Raw genomic sequence first — 19,977 nt, 5'->3', positions numbered from 1 at the left:
GTAATTTCGAAAGTGAAACTACTTCACATTGTCATTGGAGTATTTTTCGAAAATTTTTCCCTCCATTTTGGATCTGCACTCTTATGTTTATTTTTCTCTTTGCAGTGTCTCAGGTATCTACAGAACCTTTTTCTGGAAACTAAGAGGGAAGTTTTTGTTTAGAGTGTACTTTCAGATGGCTGTAGGCGCACTGAGTTGACCTGCAGCGTTGAGATGATCAGCACTGAGTCTGATTTCACTGAACCACCTCCTGCTCTGTTTGTCTCAGAACATTAAAACAAGCTTTAGCCTGGATACAACCACTGAGGCATGAGGGTGAAGTACGGAGGCAGGCAGGCCTGTGAGGAAGTACACACCACACACACGATCGCACACGTGTCTCTGTGTGTGTGTGTGTGTGTGCGTGTGTTTGTATGCATACTGCACAGCCTGTGGGCACACACACTTGTCCCAACACAAGAATGGAAGCAAAAATCCTTAAGCAAGCAGGATTGTTCCTCGAGAAAATGCTGCACTGAAAATACACACATAGGGAAGGTAAAAGGGACGTGGCTTGTGTGTGTGTTTTGGGAAGGGAATGAGATCAGTGTACTGCTGGCTCTCAGTAGATCAGAGGTTTGATTATTTCTGGATGACTGATGCCTGCAACGCACCATTCCTCAGTTAATTGCTCTCATGACTTGAATCAGGAGAAATCACTGCTTTGTGTCTCTGTGTGTGTACTCCTATCTTTGTGAGGACCACTTTGAGTTTTAGACTTTGGGAATTACTTGGGTTTAAGGTTTGGGTAAGGGTTGAGATTAGACTTTCTCTGGTATATATTAGCAGGGATTAAGAAGAATATAAAAATTTAAGAATATAGCTAGAGCCTCATCCAACTCTTGCATTGACAAATTCCTACTTTGCAGTGTGCAGGTGCAGTTTTACATCTCTTTTATCATCAGTTTGTTAAGTCGTGTGATTTTGTGTCACAAGGATTTCTCCACTGAAGGTGAGTTGAGCATGTCTGATCTTTGTCAGTCACACTGTCTCACAGTTACAAACACTTTCATCTGTTCGCTGCTCACTTCACCTGAAGTCTTCTTTTTTTCTGGCTGCTGACACACCATCATAGAGGTTGGTGGTTCACAGCTTCAGGGGCTTAATTTTACCACTTCAAATTACCACGCACTTTTCCAAACTTATGACTTCTCCAATCAATGTCATTACTAGTAATAAGTCTGTCTACTTGTATAAACACTATAAATGTAACATACTGTATATAATGTTTTATTTAAATCTAATGATTAAAGTAAATACAAGTGACTGAAATATAATTTATTAATTTTTGGTACACAGTGTCCGTTGCAAACAAATGAACCGTCTACAGCTATACATGCACCGTGCCTTAAGTAAAAAGAGAGAAGTTGGTTAAACAAGGAGCAAAAGATTTGGATGTTATCATTGTGCTTATTTACACAATCGTTTCTGGGGCCCAAAAATGTTCAACCCTAAAATGTTGAAAAAACAAACAAACAAGTGGAACTGAAACTAAATAAATAATAATCCTAGACATCTACTCCAAACCCACACTGAGAAACAAATTATCATAAAACACACAACTATAATTGCTTTGACTCTTGTGTTTGCATTACATAATGAAGTAGCTGAATGTGGTTCCATAAAATATAAAAGTCAGAGTTAATGACTGAGAATATAATTAGAAAAATACCAAAAGTTATTTACCTCCAAAAATGGAAATGTACCTTTTTGGACTGAAACCTTTTTATTTACACATTGTTGCATTTGATGTTCATTATTTCTTGTTGGCTAACCAGTCAGTTTGGTTGTCTGGGCAAATGAGATCCTCCGACAATGACAAAAGAGGTTTTCCTGTATTTATCTGGTGGGAGAACATTCACATTGACACTCTATTAGCTACACCGCCCACGAGAAGATTGCACAGAAGATTGCATAGACTGCAACCAGTAGGCCCCGCAGCTCCAGCAAGACTTCGGCATGAAGAGCTAACCCAGTCAGGGTTCAAGCAGGGCCAGGAGCTGCTCTGTGCACTTCAACTGTAGAAGATACTGTCTGTTTCTATTGCATTTACCATCAAATTGTAGTTAATTAACAGTGAAATGATTTGTGCAACTTACTTCTACTGCACCATTTATACTTTAATAACTCAGAGGGAATTATTGTACTTTTACTCCACTACATGCACAGTTGCTTGTATCTTTTCTGATAATACGTGGCGGAATTTTAACTAAACCCTTTTACATGTGCTGAAGTATTGTGGTATCTTTATTTTAACCATCTGGTGTAATCCTAATGTGCCAGTAAAAGACAAACCCCAGTGCCCAGTAATAAAAGAGAGAAAGAGCTTGTGAGTATTAGCATGAAAAACTGATCTGATTTCATTGTAAACATTTGTTTTGAAATGTGCCCGTAACGCTCCCATGATTTTAAAACCAATGTTTGTCTTTTATTTTTTAGGACAAACTCAACCGTCAAGTTATCTTGTATTTTATAAAAGAGCCTGTCAGCATCAGGATGGAGAAGCTATGTAATTTAACTGTAAACACTTGTTTTGATTTGTTATTGTAAATATTTCATGTCTGCCATGATCCTCTGGGTTTTCAAACCGGTGTTTGTTGTTTTTCTCTGCGTGACTGTGGACAAAAAATCAGCCATCAGTTCCTCTGGCAAACTACAGAATGGACACATGAAGAGACCATTTAAATGGAGACAAATACTCGCTGGCAGTGCCGTCCTCTGATGACATGAGAGGAGTCCTAATGAGTGGACGCACACAAAGACGGTCAGGAACGCACATTTTATACCATGTTCCACATGTCAAACACGTCCACAACGCATCAGGCAGACACAAGCAGCGAGAAGAGATACAACTACCAAACACACACACACACACACACACACACACAAACACACACACACACACACACACACACACACACACACACACACACACACACACACAGAGGCAGCTGGTGTTTACATCCCCATGTCACCAGCCACCAGCAGATTCACTGAACATTTATGCCTCGTCAGAGTTCGGTCCTGTCAGACCTCGACCGGCTCGCACAGAGACGTCACAGTCATCAGCTCTCCACTCATCACATGTCAAATGGAGAGCAACTTAAAGCAGTAATCACTTATTCTTTGGCCACCTGAAGGCACTGAGCAAGTTATGCACACAACACTGACATACAATCCCTTTATAAAGTTGTTTACTGAGGGAAATATGTGGCTCTGTTCATTAGCTAGTTGCTGAATTTGACACTTTACTGTTGACGAGGGGGTTTCTGACGCTGTCGAACCACTCGACAAGCACATTACTCACAGTTATTTGATATATAGTGAATATAAAAATATAGATTGGTGCTGCTTTAACAACCTCTGGAGGACTGTCATCAGTAAAACTGCAAGCGAATAAAATGAATGATTGAATGAATAGTTTTATTTCATGGTCATTTCCATCAGCCACTGCTTGTATGATCATTCAGACACTTGAAAGAACTCGGACACTTATACCCTCCAATATCTTCCTGCACTGCTACCTAAAAAAACACATATTAACCTGATGCATGTTTAAACACATGCAGTCAGTCCTCATATGTAAAGTGCACAAACAGCAAGACCTAAATACACACACAGCTCCAAATAAATGTAAACAAACCAAAACTAAATAAAGCCTGCACATAAACACTAAATAAACTTGGTAAGCTTATTATAAGCCCAATTCAACACAAATAATATCTGACCTACAATCCACCTAAATGATAACACCTTTATTTCTTATCTTCTGAAAACACACAGCAACATCAGCAAAAAATGACTTTAGTTACAGCTTGAAACCAAACATCAGGTCAGTGTCCATCATGGTAAGAACTGGCAGCAAAGTGCCAACTCACAAAAGCCAAACCTGACATAAAGGTATAGGCTACAGATACACTGTGCCAAGGTTTAATCATGGTGGAATTGCAAAGAGAGTGTGTTTGGTCATGTTCTGTGTGGGAAGATAAGACCTGAGCTGACGCCATGAGTGAGGCAAACTGCAGTTATATCTGCTGTGTACACTGTAGTTAATGTGCTTTGCTCTGTACATGTAAAATAAGCTGTTACAGTGAGTGAAGCAGCAGCAGCAGCAGCATCTGTCTAACACACATGGACATTTCCTCACTCTGCTACAAACTGTTCCTGCTGTTTGAATGAATGTAGCAGCAGCTCGCTGTGGGTGTTTAATCTGATCCCTGACATGTTGGCAGTGAGGCCTGAGGCCAGTGATGGCAGTCAGTTGGTCAGTCAGTCTGTTAATCCGTCAATCCATCTGTTCCAACTCTTGAGCCAGATGTTCACAGCTACAAACATTGGAAAATTTGGTATTTAAATTAATTAAGAGCACGACTAATTATGACTGAGAAAACTGTGAACATAATCTATATGTTTATCTACTATATAGTTTACTGTTTATCACACCTGTCTGATCGGTTCATCTTGTAGTAGTTGGGAAAAACAAACTGAGGGTTTTAATTCAGTCACATGGTCGTCATCAGCAGATTTGCTCAGTTGTCGAGAAAATGTTCAGCACTAAGTGTGAGCAAATTTGACGAGGAAGACCATGTGTCAGGAATGAAAGCTAGTCTTCTGTTAAGCCTGGCCTGTGTGTTGTCAAACAAAGTCTGTGATGTTCTTGGGACCTTTTTTTTTAACATTATTTACAATACAGTTGAGTCAGTAAATAACATACAATCTTTTTTATAGTGCAGATAAGTGCAGAACAAACACACACACTACAGTCTTTTTCAGCTGCTTCAAAAAAAATTTCCACAGCTTTCTACCTGGAAGGAAGGAAAAATGACATTTCTGCAGAGCGGAGTCCCGTGAGACGAGAGGAAATGTCTTCATATTTACATGATGCTCAAAAAGAAGAAAATAAACAAGATCTCCATCAGCAGACGAGGGGCAATCATGAATGAAACCTCAGAGAGACAGAATGCGTGTGTGTATATTTGTGCGTTGGGTTTGTGTGTCACAGAATGTGAGGAGAAAGAGTCTGTGTGTGTGTGTGTGTGTGTGTGTGTGTGTGTGTGTGTGTGTGTGTCTGAGTATGAAAGAAGAAGAGGAAGCCCAGAGGCCTTCATTATGAAAACTTCATGGTGCCTACACATGACCTGAGGCCACAGTGTTACCCAACATGCACCTCTTAGTTTTTCCACCTGGATGCCTTAATGAAAAGTTGAAATTATTTCTAACTTTAAACACGCTGCAGTTGACCTTTCAAACTCGCAACCATTGAAGCTGTTGCTGTTTTTGATGAAGGTAGATGTTGTCAGGAGAAGCACAGTCACAAAAATAACATCTCAATAATGTGAGAAAACAGTGTAACAAAGCGTGAACCGCCCAGTGTATAGTACAAACATGCCACAAAGTTGTGTTGCCACATATGTTTTGAAAGAAAGTGTGATTTTTGCCTGGATTATGTCCTGAGGCAACGTTTTTATGACAGAGGGAAGTGCTGCATTAATGCACAGCATGAAATTCATAGTGCATTCAGTGCAGCACTTTGACAGCGGAGACCCGCACGTGGTCAGGTTTAGGTTTAAGCACCAAAAGTTATAGATGGTGTGTTGTATTCGGTTGTAATACACACAGTACTCTTGATACTTTGATCTGAATGTGACCGTGAAAAGAACAGGAAATGGATGAGGGAAGTGGATGGATGGATGGATTGACCTGAATGTACTGACCAGGGTAAATACATTAAACTAGACACTATATGTTATGCTCTTGTATATAAAAGCATGTACGTTTGGAACAGCTGTTAACTTGACTAATATGACTTTACAGACACATGCAGCAGCTTTGAAACCACATAGGGATGTTTACGCTGAATTATATTGTGTATGTGGGTGTATGCAGATGTGAGCCAGATGAACTATATTGTTTATGGTAACTTGCCATCTTTCATCTTGGACGAGCTGACAGAGTTGTGTGTGTGTGTGACAGAGAGAGAGAGGGAGAGAGAGGGAGAGAGAGAGAGACTGGGGAACAAACAGAAAAGAGCTGTGCTGATGGTGAAGTTAGTGAGGCAGCAGCCCACACAGAGAGTCAATTCAATTAGGAAGTGAAAATCCTTCCTGACCAGTTTAATGTGGTTACTGATTGAGGAACGACGCTCTAGCTGCTCGCTGCACATTTGTTCTTTGTGTGTCCTTCTGCAGCACACACCAACTAGTTGAACTGAAGGTACATCTGAGCTTTTTGTAATATAACTGGGAAAGTGATGAAGGCCAGTGCTCAGCTGCAAAGGAGGGATTGTCCCATTGATCAACTTGGCTGCTGCACAGTCACGGCCAGTTAACGGGGGTCAACAGTGGGCTGCTCTACCTAATTTTGTGTTTTGTGTTGTGTGCAGTTTTGTGACTAGAACTAAATCTAATGATGTTCAGTCAGGTTTATTTATGGACCTACTTCAGGTGAGCAGACTCATGTTGGCTCAGTCGCTTTGGCTGTACACAGCCTCCTATCAACAACTATATTGATCTAAAGTAACTAGAAAAAAAGCTTCAAATGAGGAATGATGCTTTTGGCATTAGATTTTTTTGTAGTTATTGAATTAAATATAATATACAGTGTTTATTTTCCATTTTATTTTGAGCTTTTACTTTGAAATTGCTGTATTGGACTAGCAGAGGCTATACTGTTTCATCCTCACTGGAAATTGATATCACTTTTTGGTGCATATACATGCACTTCATAGATTATGCATGCAGCCTGATGAAGGGGCCGTGTACCAAAACCAACACATCAATGTGTAGTTGCAATTATTTTTCACAAAGTAGCTTCAAATATGCTCCTGATGTGTTTCAGTACATATTATTTTCCAAGACAGAAGTGCTCGCAGTATATAATTAACATTTATATACGTATACATGTATAATTAACTGTATGTTTACCTTGAGAGCTGCTCCAACCCCTACAGCTCTTGTAATGATACTAGTGTCCCATTACTCAATATAATAATTCCTTTTAAATTCCCTCAATGCACAAAGTGATAAAATACTGACTGTCTACAAGGAGAGTGTTATGATGACATCTTGTCTCTGTGTACTCTTCACTGTCCCCTTATACCAAAAGCTGAGGTCCTGGTGTCTTTAGGACACTATCTAATTATGTCAATAATCTCAATGATCTGATCCCTCAGTTCTCTAGTGTAGTTATTTCCAAATTAAATGGCTACAATAATGGATTCTCCATACACAGCGTACATCATAGCCATCATTAAAGTGCCTGTGTGTATCTTGCCAATAGCCACCCACAGCAATAAAAGCCAGCATGTGTGGCAAACACACCACAATCACTTTGTTTAGCTGCAAAAGAGCCTCTTCAGAACAGCCGCTCACTCAAAGATACAAACTAAGTAAAAACTGAATAAAATCCATACATGCATGTGTATGTATCAGAAACATACCAGAGCTTGAACATGCAGACTACTGCAAAAACCTACACCAACAGTGCAAATGTCTAATGTTTTACATGCAAACCTACCCATATGCACAGTCCTTCACTATGCAATAATTAACACCACCAGTAATTTTCAGATTAAGTTCAGATTAAGATTTATTTCTCTACAAAGGCATTTTGTTAAAGCAGAATTGAGCTTTCAGGATTGTGGTTTTGCAGGAAAATGTCTCATGTTTGATATTTAACCCTTGATGTCTTTAAATTGAATTAAGTTTAGATGCTTCAGTGATGAAATCGTTGACTTTTCCAATCAAATTTTTTTTTCAATTAGTGAAAAACCAAAGCTGTAAACTGCATTTGATAAACCCATCAAAGTTGGTTTATCCTGGCTCCATAATTCATCCTTTGAACTCTGCAGAGAAAGCTGACTCCTGCAACATGAATAAGCCTGAATTATGAATGATCCCAGCTTCTGACAGGTCCTGTGACAGCATGACAGAGTCACTGAGTGCCCTGCTAACCCCTGCCAGGGACAATGTCAGTTTGCTTTTCGGTTCTGAATATTTGAAATTCCGAGCACAAAGATATGTTCAGCACATTTCTTTCAAAAGAAGAGGAAAAAGATACCCAGAGTTTGAGGGGAAGCTCCTGACTGACACATGACCTACCGCCTGACAGATTGAGGATCACTCCCACACACACACACATCCTCATTCATAAACTGTCAGCACACACAGGATCTCCAGCTCAGGCACAGTTTTAAATTACTAAACTTGGCCACTCGACTGCTAAAGAAGTCTTAATATTTGTGATTTCTCTCCTTCATACAGCCTTTGTGATGAGTTATTCACCCACAATGGTTGAGGCAAAGATATCAGACGTTGTCAAATATAATAGATATCGACCGCAGGTTGACACGACTATCCACCTTCAGCAGTGGCGATCCTAGATTATTGGCAGATGCTACAATCTACAGATGTTCCGTAAACGCCTCACATGCAGGCAATCCGTCAATGCTAGCTACAGCACACATCATCAGGGGCAGTGCACTGTATACTGTCTTTATGGGAGGTTTAAGGGTTTACAGTTGTCTTTTTAAAATGTGCTAATGTAAGGAGCCATTGGGTGTCCCTCTTCCCCCTGGGGAGCCCACGCATTTGCCTAGTTTCCCTCTCCTGATGGTGCATCTCTGCTCTTTAGATCAACAGAAAAGACAGACAGATGAACAGAATCCTTCATGAGGACTTCCTCCACAGTGGTCACGGTGCTGGGTTTCAGGTGGCTGGTTAGTTGAGCGCGTACAGCAGTACCATTTAAAGAGCTATGACAACTTTCACACTTATAGCTCTGAAAATGGCGCTGCGATCTGCACCAAACTCTTCAATCCAAATCTCATGTCGCTGGCGTTTGTCAAGTTGATTTTTGTGATTCCTCTTGCACACGTACGTCTGACACACATGTATACAGTAAACCTAAAACCTGCAGCGACAACAGTTTGGCATCTGTCAGACGGTATTGTGAGCAGACTCTGCTCGGTCTGGAGGTCTGGAATCCATGTCAGGATGAAAATGAAAATGACAAAATGAAAATCACAATGGAAAGAAAAACAAGAGCAGAGCAGCGGAAAAAGTCGGCGACAGGTTTTCAAACATTAGGAAACATTTAGTTCTGCATGTCAGCAGCAAATCTGTGGAAAAAATGTTGTTTGTTTGTCAAATTTTAAGTGAAAAAAAATGGTCTATCTTTTTAATTCTATCATCTGCATACACACACACACACACACACACACACACACACACACACACACACACACACACACACACACACACACACAAACACACACAGCAGTCATACTACTTCAAGGCCTAAATATCCAGCATCCCTTTCTCAACCTCCTTATACACACACACACTTACACAAAATATACTGTACTGATCAGATTTGTGCATGTGTGTGAATGCAAGCATGTGTGAACATATGACAGTATGTATGTGTGTTGTGTGTGTTGTGTGTGTGTGTCTGTGTGGATGCACTGTATATTTGCATGTAGAGCGTATGTCCATTACTAGATGCATTGAATTAGTGTAGTTTAGTGAAAATCACCTGTGTTCATTTTGTGTTAATCTACAAATTTTTGTAGATTTTGAGTCTGAACTCAAGTGGAAGTGAGGAAGAGGCTCAGAGGAAGATTTCTTGAAAGTTTTAATGTGGGCTGGGGAAACAGCTCTTTGTGAGTGTTTTCTTTGTAACGCGTAGGACTGTTGTTTGTGTATTTACAGCACATGATTTGATTTCAGTTTGATCAACCCTCTAGGAGCCAAATTTAAAATCTTTCATAATCATGCAAAAGTGTGTGTGGGTGTGTGTAAAAGAACTAAATGTTTTTGTGTGTATGCTTTTGAATATGAATGTACAAAATGTGTTTACAAAATGTGTGTTCATGCGTGTGTGTGTGTGTGTGTGTGTGTGTGTGTGTGTGTGTGTGTGTGTGTGTGTCTGCCCAGGGATCTGGCAGCCTTATAACCCCTCTGGGACACAAGCAGTGTTGAGGAGCGATGTAATTAGATCTGAGCAGCCTGCCAGCAGCCAACAAGTGGACCAGAGAGGAGCAGAGAGGCTCGAGTGAACAATGGGGGAGAATAAAAAGATCTGCTCTAGTACTAGCACCCTTGAACCCCTCTCAGTCTCTTTAACATCCGGCTAATCTTCCCTCCATCCTTCAGTCCCCTTCCTTTATTCTTTTTCCTCTCTTTCCAGGAAAAAAAAACAAACAAAAAAAAACTGTCATTGACTTCTAAGATGACCATATGAGTGTTGTACAATCTGACCACTCTGTCGGCACAACAACATCTTTGATCTGACCATTGCTGGGTCGGTGGTTTAAGCTATGAAGAGATCATGGTCGAGTTTCTGACAATGTCGTTTCTGTCCTCCCTCCAACTCTCTCAATGCAATCTAAAATAAAACACATTTATGGGAACGCCAGCACAGGGAAACTAGTTAACTGTTGGCTTGCTTGGTAGTTCCCAGCAGGCACTGGATGTCAATCTAACGTCAGAAAGACGTTGGACTCTAACGACTTTAACGTTGGGCAGATGTTTAATTTTGTTTGGAAATGAAAATCACGTTGACATCAAAACACAATGTTGGCTAATTGATATTGTGAATTGATATTCAGCAGACGTTTAACAGACGTTTAGTAAATGTTTAGCAGACGTTGGGTTTTACTCACGACTAGGATGTTGGTATTTTACGTGTCAAGATGGCGTTGGCATGAGACGTTTGGAAGACGTTGGATTTTGGTTACTTAACAACACAACTTAAAAGCAATAAAATATCAATGTCAGCTGTCTATATCAAATTAGACATTTGTCCTGACAGAACCTACATTTAACTAAATATCGACATCTCACGATGGTGACCAGCTGTGTGCCTGCAGGTTTCTAGTTTCAGTAGTTATACGGACTTTAAATTATCTTCAATGTAATTTGCTGAGAATAAGAGTACACACCAAAGAGTCACAGTGTAGACATGATAACATGTAAAAGTGGACCCCTGAAGTCATTACACTAAGTGCTATAGGCAGACAACAAATGGTCTAACATTAATCTAATCAATTTTAAACTGAGTGTGTGTTTCATGCTCCATTAACTCACATGAATTGTTTTTTAAAACTTTGCTGCTGCTGTTCACTAAAGAAGATTAGAAGAAGATTAGGAAACAAGTGCGAGCTTGACATTGAATTCTACTGTGCCGCCTTTCTCCTGAGGCTGCACATGGGGATGCCAGCACTTCTTTTCTTCAACATTTACCATGCACCTCTCCAGTATGTTATGTAAAATGCTTTTGATTTCTCATTCCTTCGCCTGCCTTTGTCCTCAGTGGTGTCAGCTATTGAAATTATATTCATTTAAAAATGTCATTTGAAGGTTGAAAGGTATGACTCGATGAAACATCTTTGGTACCAAACAGCAAGTCAAACTGCAAACTGCAACTATTTTCAGAAAAACTAAATTTAAAAAAATAAATTCTATGCATTCATGACTTGAATTTATATTTTCCTATATTTTTTACTATATATCAAAATTGCATTACATGACGTTCCTGTGGTGATGTGATGCTGGACAAGGACACAAGCAGGGGAAGCTGCTGTCATCAACTTGACTAGCAGACAAACAGCATCATTCTACATCATGATTTTTTAACCTGCCCACATTCTCCTTTGAGGCCGTATGAGTTCTAACTGCAGCTTCTCATGCCTGCATACTACTGCACACTCAATTTTGTGGCAGTTGCCATTCTTTTCTAACGATAGACATGTTACTGAGACATGTATGTTACTGATTACCCGGACATTTTACAATCTCATTGTCGGCTCAGTATCTGTAGATGAAAGTGTTGCCTCCAGATGCTGCCACCTTCTTCAGACAGACTTTACAGATTGCCTCATTAATGTTTTCAGGCTCCCTTTTCGCTCTGGGTTTAAATCTGCTGCTGCACAAACAAGACTCTTTCAGTTTATAATTGTTTTTATAACATTTTTTATAGGTATTGTATTTAAGTATTGATACCTACTATTTTACAAATTAGAATTCTTTATTTGATGAGTGTGGGCACTAACGCTCATACGCAAAAATGAACCAAATGGGTTTTATAGAAAAAGACGGTGGGGCTACTGGCAACGCTAACACTTAGTCCACTGGAAGAAAAGAATGAATCTTTTTGTTTTTGTTTACATGTTCAAAAATGTCATAAACAAAGTATAAAGCATGTGAGTGCTTCCTCTTTCTTTTTCTCTCTTCCCTTGTAGTCGGCGTGTTCAGTGATAGCACACCATGATTTTTCAGAATTAAAGAGGTGTGCAATCATTCCCTGCATGTAATTGTACGCTGCAATTACGGAGGTTTGCAAATGCATCTGCAGGAAAAAACTGAACTCGTTTCACTTTGAACAATAATGCACATTTACACTCTCAGGTTATACTGATAACTGTTATACAGTTTGGAGCTACCATTTGTTTACTGCAATCGCACAACATCGCAATGCAAGGACAGTGATGCTGACAAAACTCAGTAACTCAACACACAGTGTAGGAAAGAACATGTTGTCTGCATTCTCATACAACAGAGCCTGTTGTATGACAATACAGACAACATTTTGTGTTTGTCTCAGTGTTACAAATGAACACACACACACACACACACACACACACACACACACACACACACACACACACACACACACACACACACACACACACACACACTCACTTCAGTCAATTTCACTCTTTTCTCTGCAGACAAAAATCTATTGTCTGAGGTGTCTGGTGGAGAAAAAGCCTTGTCGCTGTCACTTTTATCTTCGAATCACCTACCTCACACTATCTGCAACTCACTGTCCCTCTCACAGTATAAAATAACAATCAAGAGAGTCATTCAGAAACATTACAGACAACACTGGAGCATTCAACAGTATCTATGAAAAGAGACAGCTGGCGTTTGAAAGACACTCGAATTTAGAAAAGTCAAAATCATAACAAAAAAAGCTACGACTGTAAGTTCATGATTTTCAAGTCAACAAATGTGACGGATTCTAGTTTTCTGCCAGAATGTTTTTCAAAACCTGACACCAATCGAAGACAATCAACCCTGAGCAGAGACAGAAATCAGATCAACAGCCAGAGAAGATTAGCAGCCAGGTCACACACACACACACACACACGCACACGCACGCACGCACGCACGTGCACACACACACACACACACACACACACACAGACACACACACGCACACAAGAGTAAAGAGTGTAAAAGAAAAAATAAGATGAAAGAGAGAAAATGGTGAGCAAGAAAACAAGGAGGCAGGAAGGACATGAAATGGAAAAAGAAGAAAAAAGGGAGATAGAGACACTTGTAGTTTTAAATGAAAACACACACACACACACACACACAGGTAATGGAAAATAAGCTGGAGAAGATGGAGTGGTTTTATCAGCACCATTGATCTCCCATGATACACTGCCCCACACACACACACACACACACACACACACACACACACACACACAAATTCTTTAAAATGAATTGAAATGAAACTTAAATGTTTGTTCCCCTCATGCCTCCTTTTGTGCAGGAACAAGGTAGAAATGACCGACGTAAAAAGAACAAGATTCTTCTTTTGTGGTTGAAAAAAATAAATTACAGCTGTAATGTGAAAAGAGTTTGTTTAACGCAGCATAAACATCATCACAGCATGGATGCACTGACCGTTAAAGTAACAGGCACTAATCCAGGTTGAACATGTCTTGATGGGCACCTCTGTTAACAACTGCACATCTGACCTCAGTGGGTGTGTTTGTGTCGATCTGTGTATTTTTTACAAGTGTGAACGAGTGTGTGTGAGGCAGCAGACTCACTTGATAGAGCCTTGAGGCGCCCTAGACATACAGCAGCTAGACAGGCACTGGCCTGGTGTTGCAGAACCAGAGCAGGAGCTTGGAGGCAGAGGAGCAGCCACTGGAGAGACAGGAGGAGGAGGAGGAGGAAGAGGAGGGAGGAAAGAAACGTGGAAGAGAGGTGGCAGGTGTGGCCAGTGAAGGAGAGAAGAGGAAAGAAATGAGAGGAGGAAACAAAACGGATTAAATAAGAGTGAGGAAGGAAAGAATAAGTGAAAACAAGAAAAGATGAGAAGAGAGAAGAGTGATAAAGCGAAATAAGGCAGATAAAAATTTAGACAATAAATGGCAAATTTATTAAAAAAGAGGGAAGAAGAGTGGAAGCACAGACCAAATGAATGAGAGACAAATAACAAGGATGAGACAACGAAAGGAAAGGAAACAAAAAAGAGCAAAAAGGAAAGCAGAAAATAGAAATTAAAAAAATTGATCAAAGTGGAGAATTTAATTTAAAAAAGCAAAGAAATAAGGGAAAGATGAAAGAAGAATCAAGGAGCGATTGAAAGGAAAGAAGTAGGGAAAGGAAGGTAATAAAAAAAGGAGAGCAGGAGGGACGGAGGGAGAGAGAAAAGGGAAAAACAAGGTTAGTTTACACCCAGACGACCCATCAGACAGCAGGCAAGACAAGACTTCTGATTGTGTGTGTGTGTGTGTGTGTGTGTGTGTGTGTGTGTGTGTGTGTGTGTGTCAGCTAGCTGAAGACGTCTGCGTTATAATTATTGAGCAAACCGGGAGGATCAACATTAATCAAATCAAATTAATCATAAATCAAAATTTGATTAAACTTTTATCATCATCATGAGCTACATTATAAAACAATGTAGAGCACACACGCACACAAACAGTGCAATTATCCTGAATATTGTTTTAATGGTGACGCAGATTTAAAGTGACAGACTCTCTCTTGCCACTACACTGGTATAAGTAGATCATTTCACCATTGAATGGGTTTTCTTATTGAATAAATAACCTACACCTGTGTCAGTACATGTGAACGGGGTTAGAGCCTTACAACAGCAGTCAGGTGAAAAATATAAAGTTTGTCCAAAGGGTGGTGCAGGAAGAAAGGTCATAGGAGTCATTCAAATCATCAGGGTTTATCCTATGAGAAGCACGAGGTGAATTGTACAGATTGTACATAACTTCATGTGCAAAGTTGGTGAGAGGAAAGTTCATGGAAAAGCAACAGTGGGAGAGTTTGTTCTCTCGGGGTCATGAATGCACACAGAAAATCTCACACCGACCCGGCCACTAGTTGCTGAGATAACTTGTCGTGGATCAATATGTTGACCAAGAAAATAAAGTATAAAGGGACACCATACAGAGGGTCAAACGAGACCCTATTGGTAACCTGATTAAATATTCATTTGTAAAGTTTATCATCCATATGTATGGAATTGGTACAAATGGAAAATTGGATCAAACGTACCAGTGAAACCAGTGTCTGTATGATGTAGCAACAAAAAGTAAACGACCACTGAAAGACAGTGTTAACAAAAGATACACAAACTGAACACACTGATAATCAGTGTAAGATAAACAGGCGAAACGACTCATTAAAGAGATGTGCACTTTCACACGTATTCACTACACACACACACACACACACACACACGCACACACACACACACACACTGTCCATATAACCTCAGGCCATCAGTCTCTCTTGATCACACTTTGTTTTGGTCTTTCTTTTTCAATCTCTCACACATAGAGACACACACACACACACACACACACACACACACACACACACACACACCCGAACATCATATCTACATCGACATAGTCACTTAGTGGTTTGGTGGTAACCGTGAAATTTTGGACAAATCTGACAACTAATGAGCTCGACCCAAATCTGTCTGCTTTTGATGGGGATGTGGAGCAGCCATGCAGACATAACAAGCCCAGAGTCTCTGAAGACCCCCACCTCCCTCACACACACACACACACACACACACACACACACACACACACACACACACACACACACACACACACACACACTTCATCAGGATCTGATACACTGAAAAACCTGTTAATGGACAGAGAGAGACAAAATTACAGACTTCTGCTGTCACTTAAAAAATGTATTGCATGAATCATTTTTACCTTCTCATTTTGTGATGCGGATCCTGCCTGTGGGGAAATACAAATGCAATTTAAATAAATAAACCTCTTAATGTTGAACCAGGAACAGACATTTCTCAAGAGCACTTCCTGAAGGGGACACCAAAGGTGCTGCAAAAAGTACTGTGGAGAAAACTCTCATTATTACTACACTACCGGATAATGAAGCATTTTACCAGCATGTTCACATAAAACACCCATTAAGTGAACTAAAGCTAATCAATGTCTAATTAGGTTTAATTTTCCAGAAGAAGCAGATTTCTAAATGTTTTGTTGTCACTGTGTAAAAGTCCAGAAAGCTATAAAGGCTGCCAGAAACGTATGTCAACATATTGTTTGTTGCAATTCTGTTTTTATTTGTGAATGAATCTTCCAATACTATCAGTAAAATATGGAATACAGGGTTTCCAGCGGTGATACTACGAGCCATTCTGTGCTTACATAAAAAGAGTGAGACTGTATTCAGCCGGAGGTCAAACACGTTTTCAATGGGTGTTGTCACCTTGTCACCAATCCCGTTTGTGATCTTTATGAACAGGATTTCAAGGTGCAGCTAGGGGGAGGAGAAGGTCCGGTTCGTAGGCCTAAGAATAGCGTCTCTGCTATTTGCAGATGATGTGGTTCCATTGGCTTCATCAGACTGTGACTTTGAGCGTGCACTATGGGCGGTTTGCAGCCGAGTGTGAAGTGAGCGAGCACGAGAGTCAGAAAACGGTGGATGGCCCTCTTCGAGATAGGATAGAGTTTCTGCCCCAAGTAAAGGAGTTCAAGTATCTCGGGATCTTGTTAGTAAGCGATGGTAAAACGGAGCGAGAGCTGGACAGGAGGACTGTCAGCAGTAATGCAAGCGTTGTACCAGGCCGGTGGTTTGTCTTTTGAAATTTAGCATTTTTGATCAGCCACTAAACATGCAACGCATTTAGTCCTGAGGACGAGAATGGTTATAAAACAGCCTCAATAATAATAATAATAATCTGTTTCACACTGTTTCTGTTTCACACTGTGCTATATCAGTTTAATACTGCGCTTCACGCAGTTTGCTTGCTTTGCGCCTAATGACACCGGATATTAATATTCATCGAATCCCCACGATATCATCATGCTCTCTTCCTGGGTCACCGAGAAGTAAAACAGGGGTGAATGGAAATTTGGTAGATTTCACAGGAAACATGGAAATTTAAAAACAAATACATTAGTAAACACAAGATGGATTTTAATGTGGGATAAAAAAACTGCCGTTTGCAAAACAAGCAGATCCTTTGGGTCTGTACAGGCTCAAGTCCAGTTGCTGTTGCGTCTGATCAGATATGAATCTGAGTTCATTTCTTATAAACAGGTCTACTTCAGGTTTGGGTAAATAAAAGACATTCTTTTTTTGGTCAAGGATAATATTCTGGATTTGAGTTTGACCTTTTTTGTACTAAAATGTAGCTGTTTCCTCTCCCCTCTCAGTATTACATATATATATGTGGCTATATATATATATATGGAAGCAGAGCCAGATAGTGAGCATGTGTGGAGCTGGAGCTGCAGTTGTTTGTTGTGAGCTGGTGGCTGAAAGCAGCTGACAGCATCGTAGTGGCATTTAACCCGACAGCCTGAAAGCAACGCTTCCTGTTCTCTGTTTGATTTTGTTTATATCCTCAAGACAATGCAGTCCAGACACACACACGCACACGCCCACGCCCATGCCCACGTAGAGACATACACACTGATGCAGAAACAAATATGGACACTGGAATGAAAAGACAAATAAACACACACATTCCATCACTTCTCTTCCTCTCAGACAAACACACACCTGTTATCTCCTTCTCTTTTTATCTCTTGCACAAGTGTACATGCAGCACACACATGCACAAATACACAAGCCGACAAACAGTGTGTGTGTGGTATTGCTTCAGGTCCATTATAGAGGAACCAAACAAAGAGACACAACACACACACACACTAAACACTGGTGGAACCGTTGTGTAGAGATGAAGTCAAATACATTTATGAGAAAAGATTGTTGACGGGGAGATAAATAGGAGGGTGAGAGAGAAAGAAAATGATAAAGAGAAATAGAGAAACAAAGACTGTGAAAGGAGAGAAAAGAACAAAGGTGATAGATGGAGAAAACGGGATTGAAAAATAAAAGGATGAAAAAGATAAAAAAGTAAAACAGTAGCTGAGTCTCCTGACAATATATTAAACAAAACCAAGATGGTAATTTAGTGTGTCTTTGTTCGTGAGTGTGTGTGTGTGTGTGTGTGTGTGTGTGTGTGTGTGTGTGTGTGTGTGCGTACGTGCAGGCGTGTATGTGTGTATCTGTGTTGGCTTTAGATGGTTGTTTAGCTGGCTTCTCCTTATTAGCCTTGTAAGTGATGCATGAAGCTCCTGTTTGTCCGAGACTCTGTGTGTGTGTGTGTGTGTGTGTGTGTGTGTGTGTGTGTTACCGTGGCAGGACCCTGAATTCAGACAGAATAACACACCAGCATTTCACATTATGTTGTGTGTGTGTGTATGTCCATAGACTCCAAGTATCTTGGTATGTATATATGTCTGTGTGTGAAAGTGTCTGACCCTCCTCTCCTCCCGCCTCCTGCACGCAGAAGAAACAGAGCAGCAGGGGGGTTGAGTAGCAGCTGTATATTTTCAGCCAAAGGTGAATATTCCCAGCTGGAGAGAACTCGGTGAATAATGAAGAGACGCTGCTGTTTGTTCCGCCAGGAAAAACCCGACCCATGGAGTGTGACAACATTTTCACATCCCTAAAACACCTCAGATGTCTGACGGCTTCAAACATCCACACAGAGAGAGAGAGAGCAAGAGAGAGAAGGAGAGGGAGAGAGACAGAGAGAGAGAGGGAGAGAGAGAGGGGGGCTGATGATTAACACATTTCCAGAAGTCATCTTTTTACTTTGGACGGAGCGTATAATTTACTTTTTGGTGAAACAACTTCCAATCGAGCTGCCTCATCTACTGCTTCCTCAGTTAGTGATTTCACACAACGCGAACAAGCTACTTCACTCAAAACTTAATGTCTTGTGGCTGCACTGCATTCTGGTCTATTTTCTGCTCCTGCAGGTGTAGCAGACTGTGCCTCTTTGATGATGGAGTTCTCCCTGTATATTGGTACAAAATGGTGGTTGTTGAAATGAGCCCCAGCTGTATAACAGGAAAATCAATTTAAAACTGATACGTTAAAGTTGAACCAACTAGTAAGTGTTTTAAATGTACTATATGTAAGAATGTGAAGCAATTCACATATACTTATCACTTCTTTATTCTGAATGTGTGAACAGATTGTGACGTAACTTAAAAAAACAAGTATTTCCCTGAATGGACTGATTTCTATACAAAGGACTTGGATGTGACATTTATGCTCAGTTCTGAGTGCCAGGCCTCAGTGCCTCTCCACTGCTCCCCTACAGCGCCAACAGAATGCAAGACCATCTCACGTTAGCTTAGAAATGGAGTCCGCTAACATCAACAAACGACCGGCTCCCAGCACAAAACAAAGGAGACTGTCCTCCGAGCCCATAGGTCGTCTGTGCAGCAAGTTATCAAGACCAATAGTTGTGTTTTGCTGTTCGGTGACATCTAGTGGCCATAGTGATTATGACAGGAGCAAAGGGAAAAGTCTGGTGACGTAGTATAATTATTGTAACCATGACAACTGAGGAACCAAACCCAAGCCAAAATCTTTTCCGAAACCTAACCAAGCCATGATCATTTATCATTGTAACCATGACAACCAAGGTCCGGTGTGCCTGCCACCATAGGGGCATTGTTTCAGGAGACACTGCTATGGGTCATATCAGATGGTTTGAACAAACGACCTGTATGGTTTTCAGGTTAGAGGACTTGATAAGCCAAAGGCTTTGTGCCTTGTCAATCTAAATCATGGCTATAAGAGCAGGGCCCAGTTAACTTTTCAT

The 19,977-nt window shown here is 40.5% G+C and overlaps 1 protein-coding gene across 1 annotated transcript in view; it reads right to left on the bottom strand.

Annotated features, from left to right (window-relative positions):
• Nucleotides 1-13,921: 13,921 nt before the first annotated feature.
• htr4 (5-hydroxytryptamine receptor 4) overlaps nt 13,922-19,977 on the bottom strand; it is a 99,518-nt gene continuing 93,462 nt past the window's right edge. Inside the window, exon 6 of the mRNA XM_022760176.1 lies at nt 13,922-13,985. Coding sequence (XP_022615897.1) covers nt 13,922-13,985 — 64 coding nt within the window. The remainder of the gene's footprint in view (nt 13,986-19,977) is intronic.

Source organism: Seriola dumerili, unplaced genomic scaffold (assembly GCF_002260705.1).
Source record: "Seriola dumerili isolate Sdu_G_001 unplaced genomic scaffold, Sdu_1.0 BDQW01000331.1, whole genome shotgun sequence".
In the NCBI taxonomy this organism is placed as follows: Eukaryota; Metazoa; Chordata; class Actinopteri; order Carangiformes; family Carangidae; genus Seriola; species Seriola dumerili.
The sequence above is the reverse complement of the archived record's forward strand: the minus strand, read 5'-3'. Positions and strand labels throughout refer to the sequence as shown.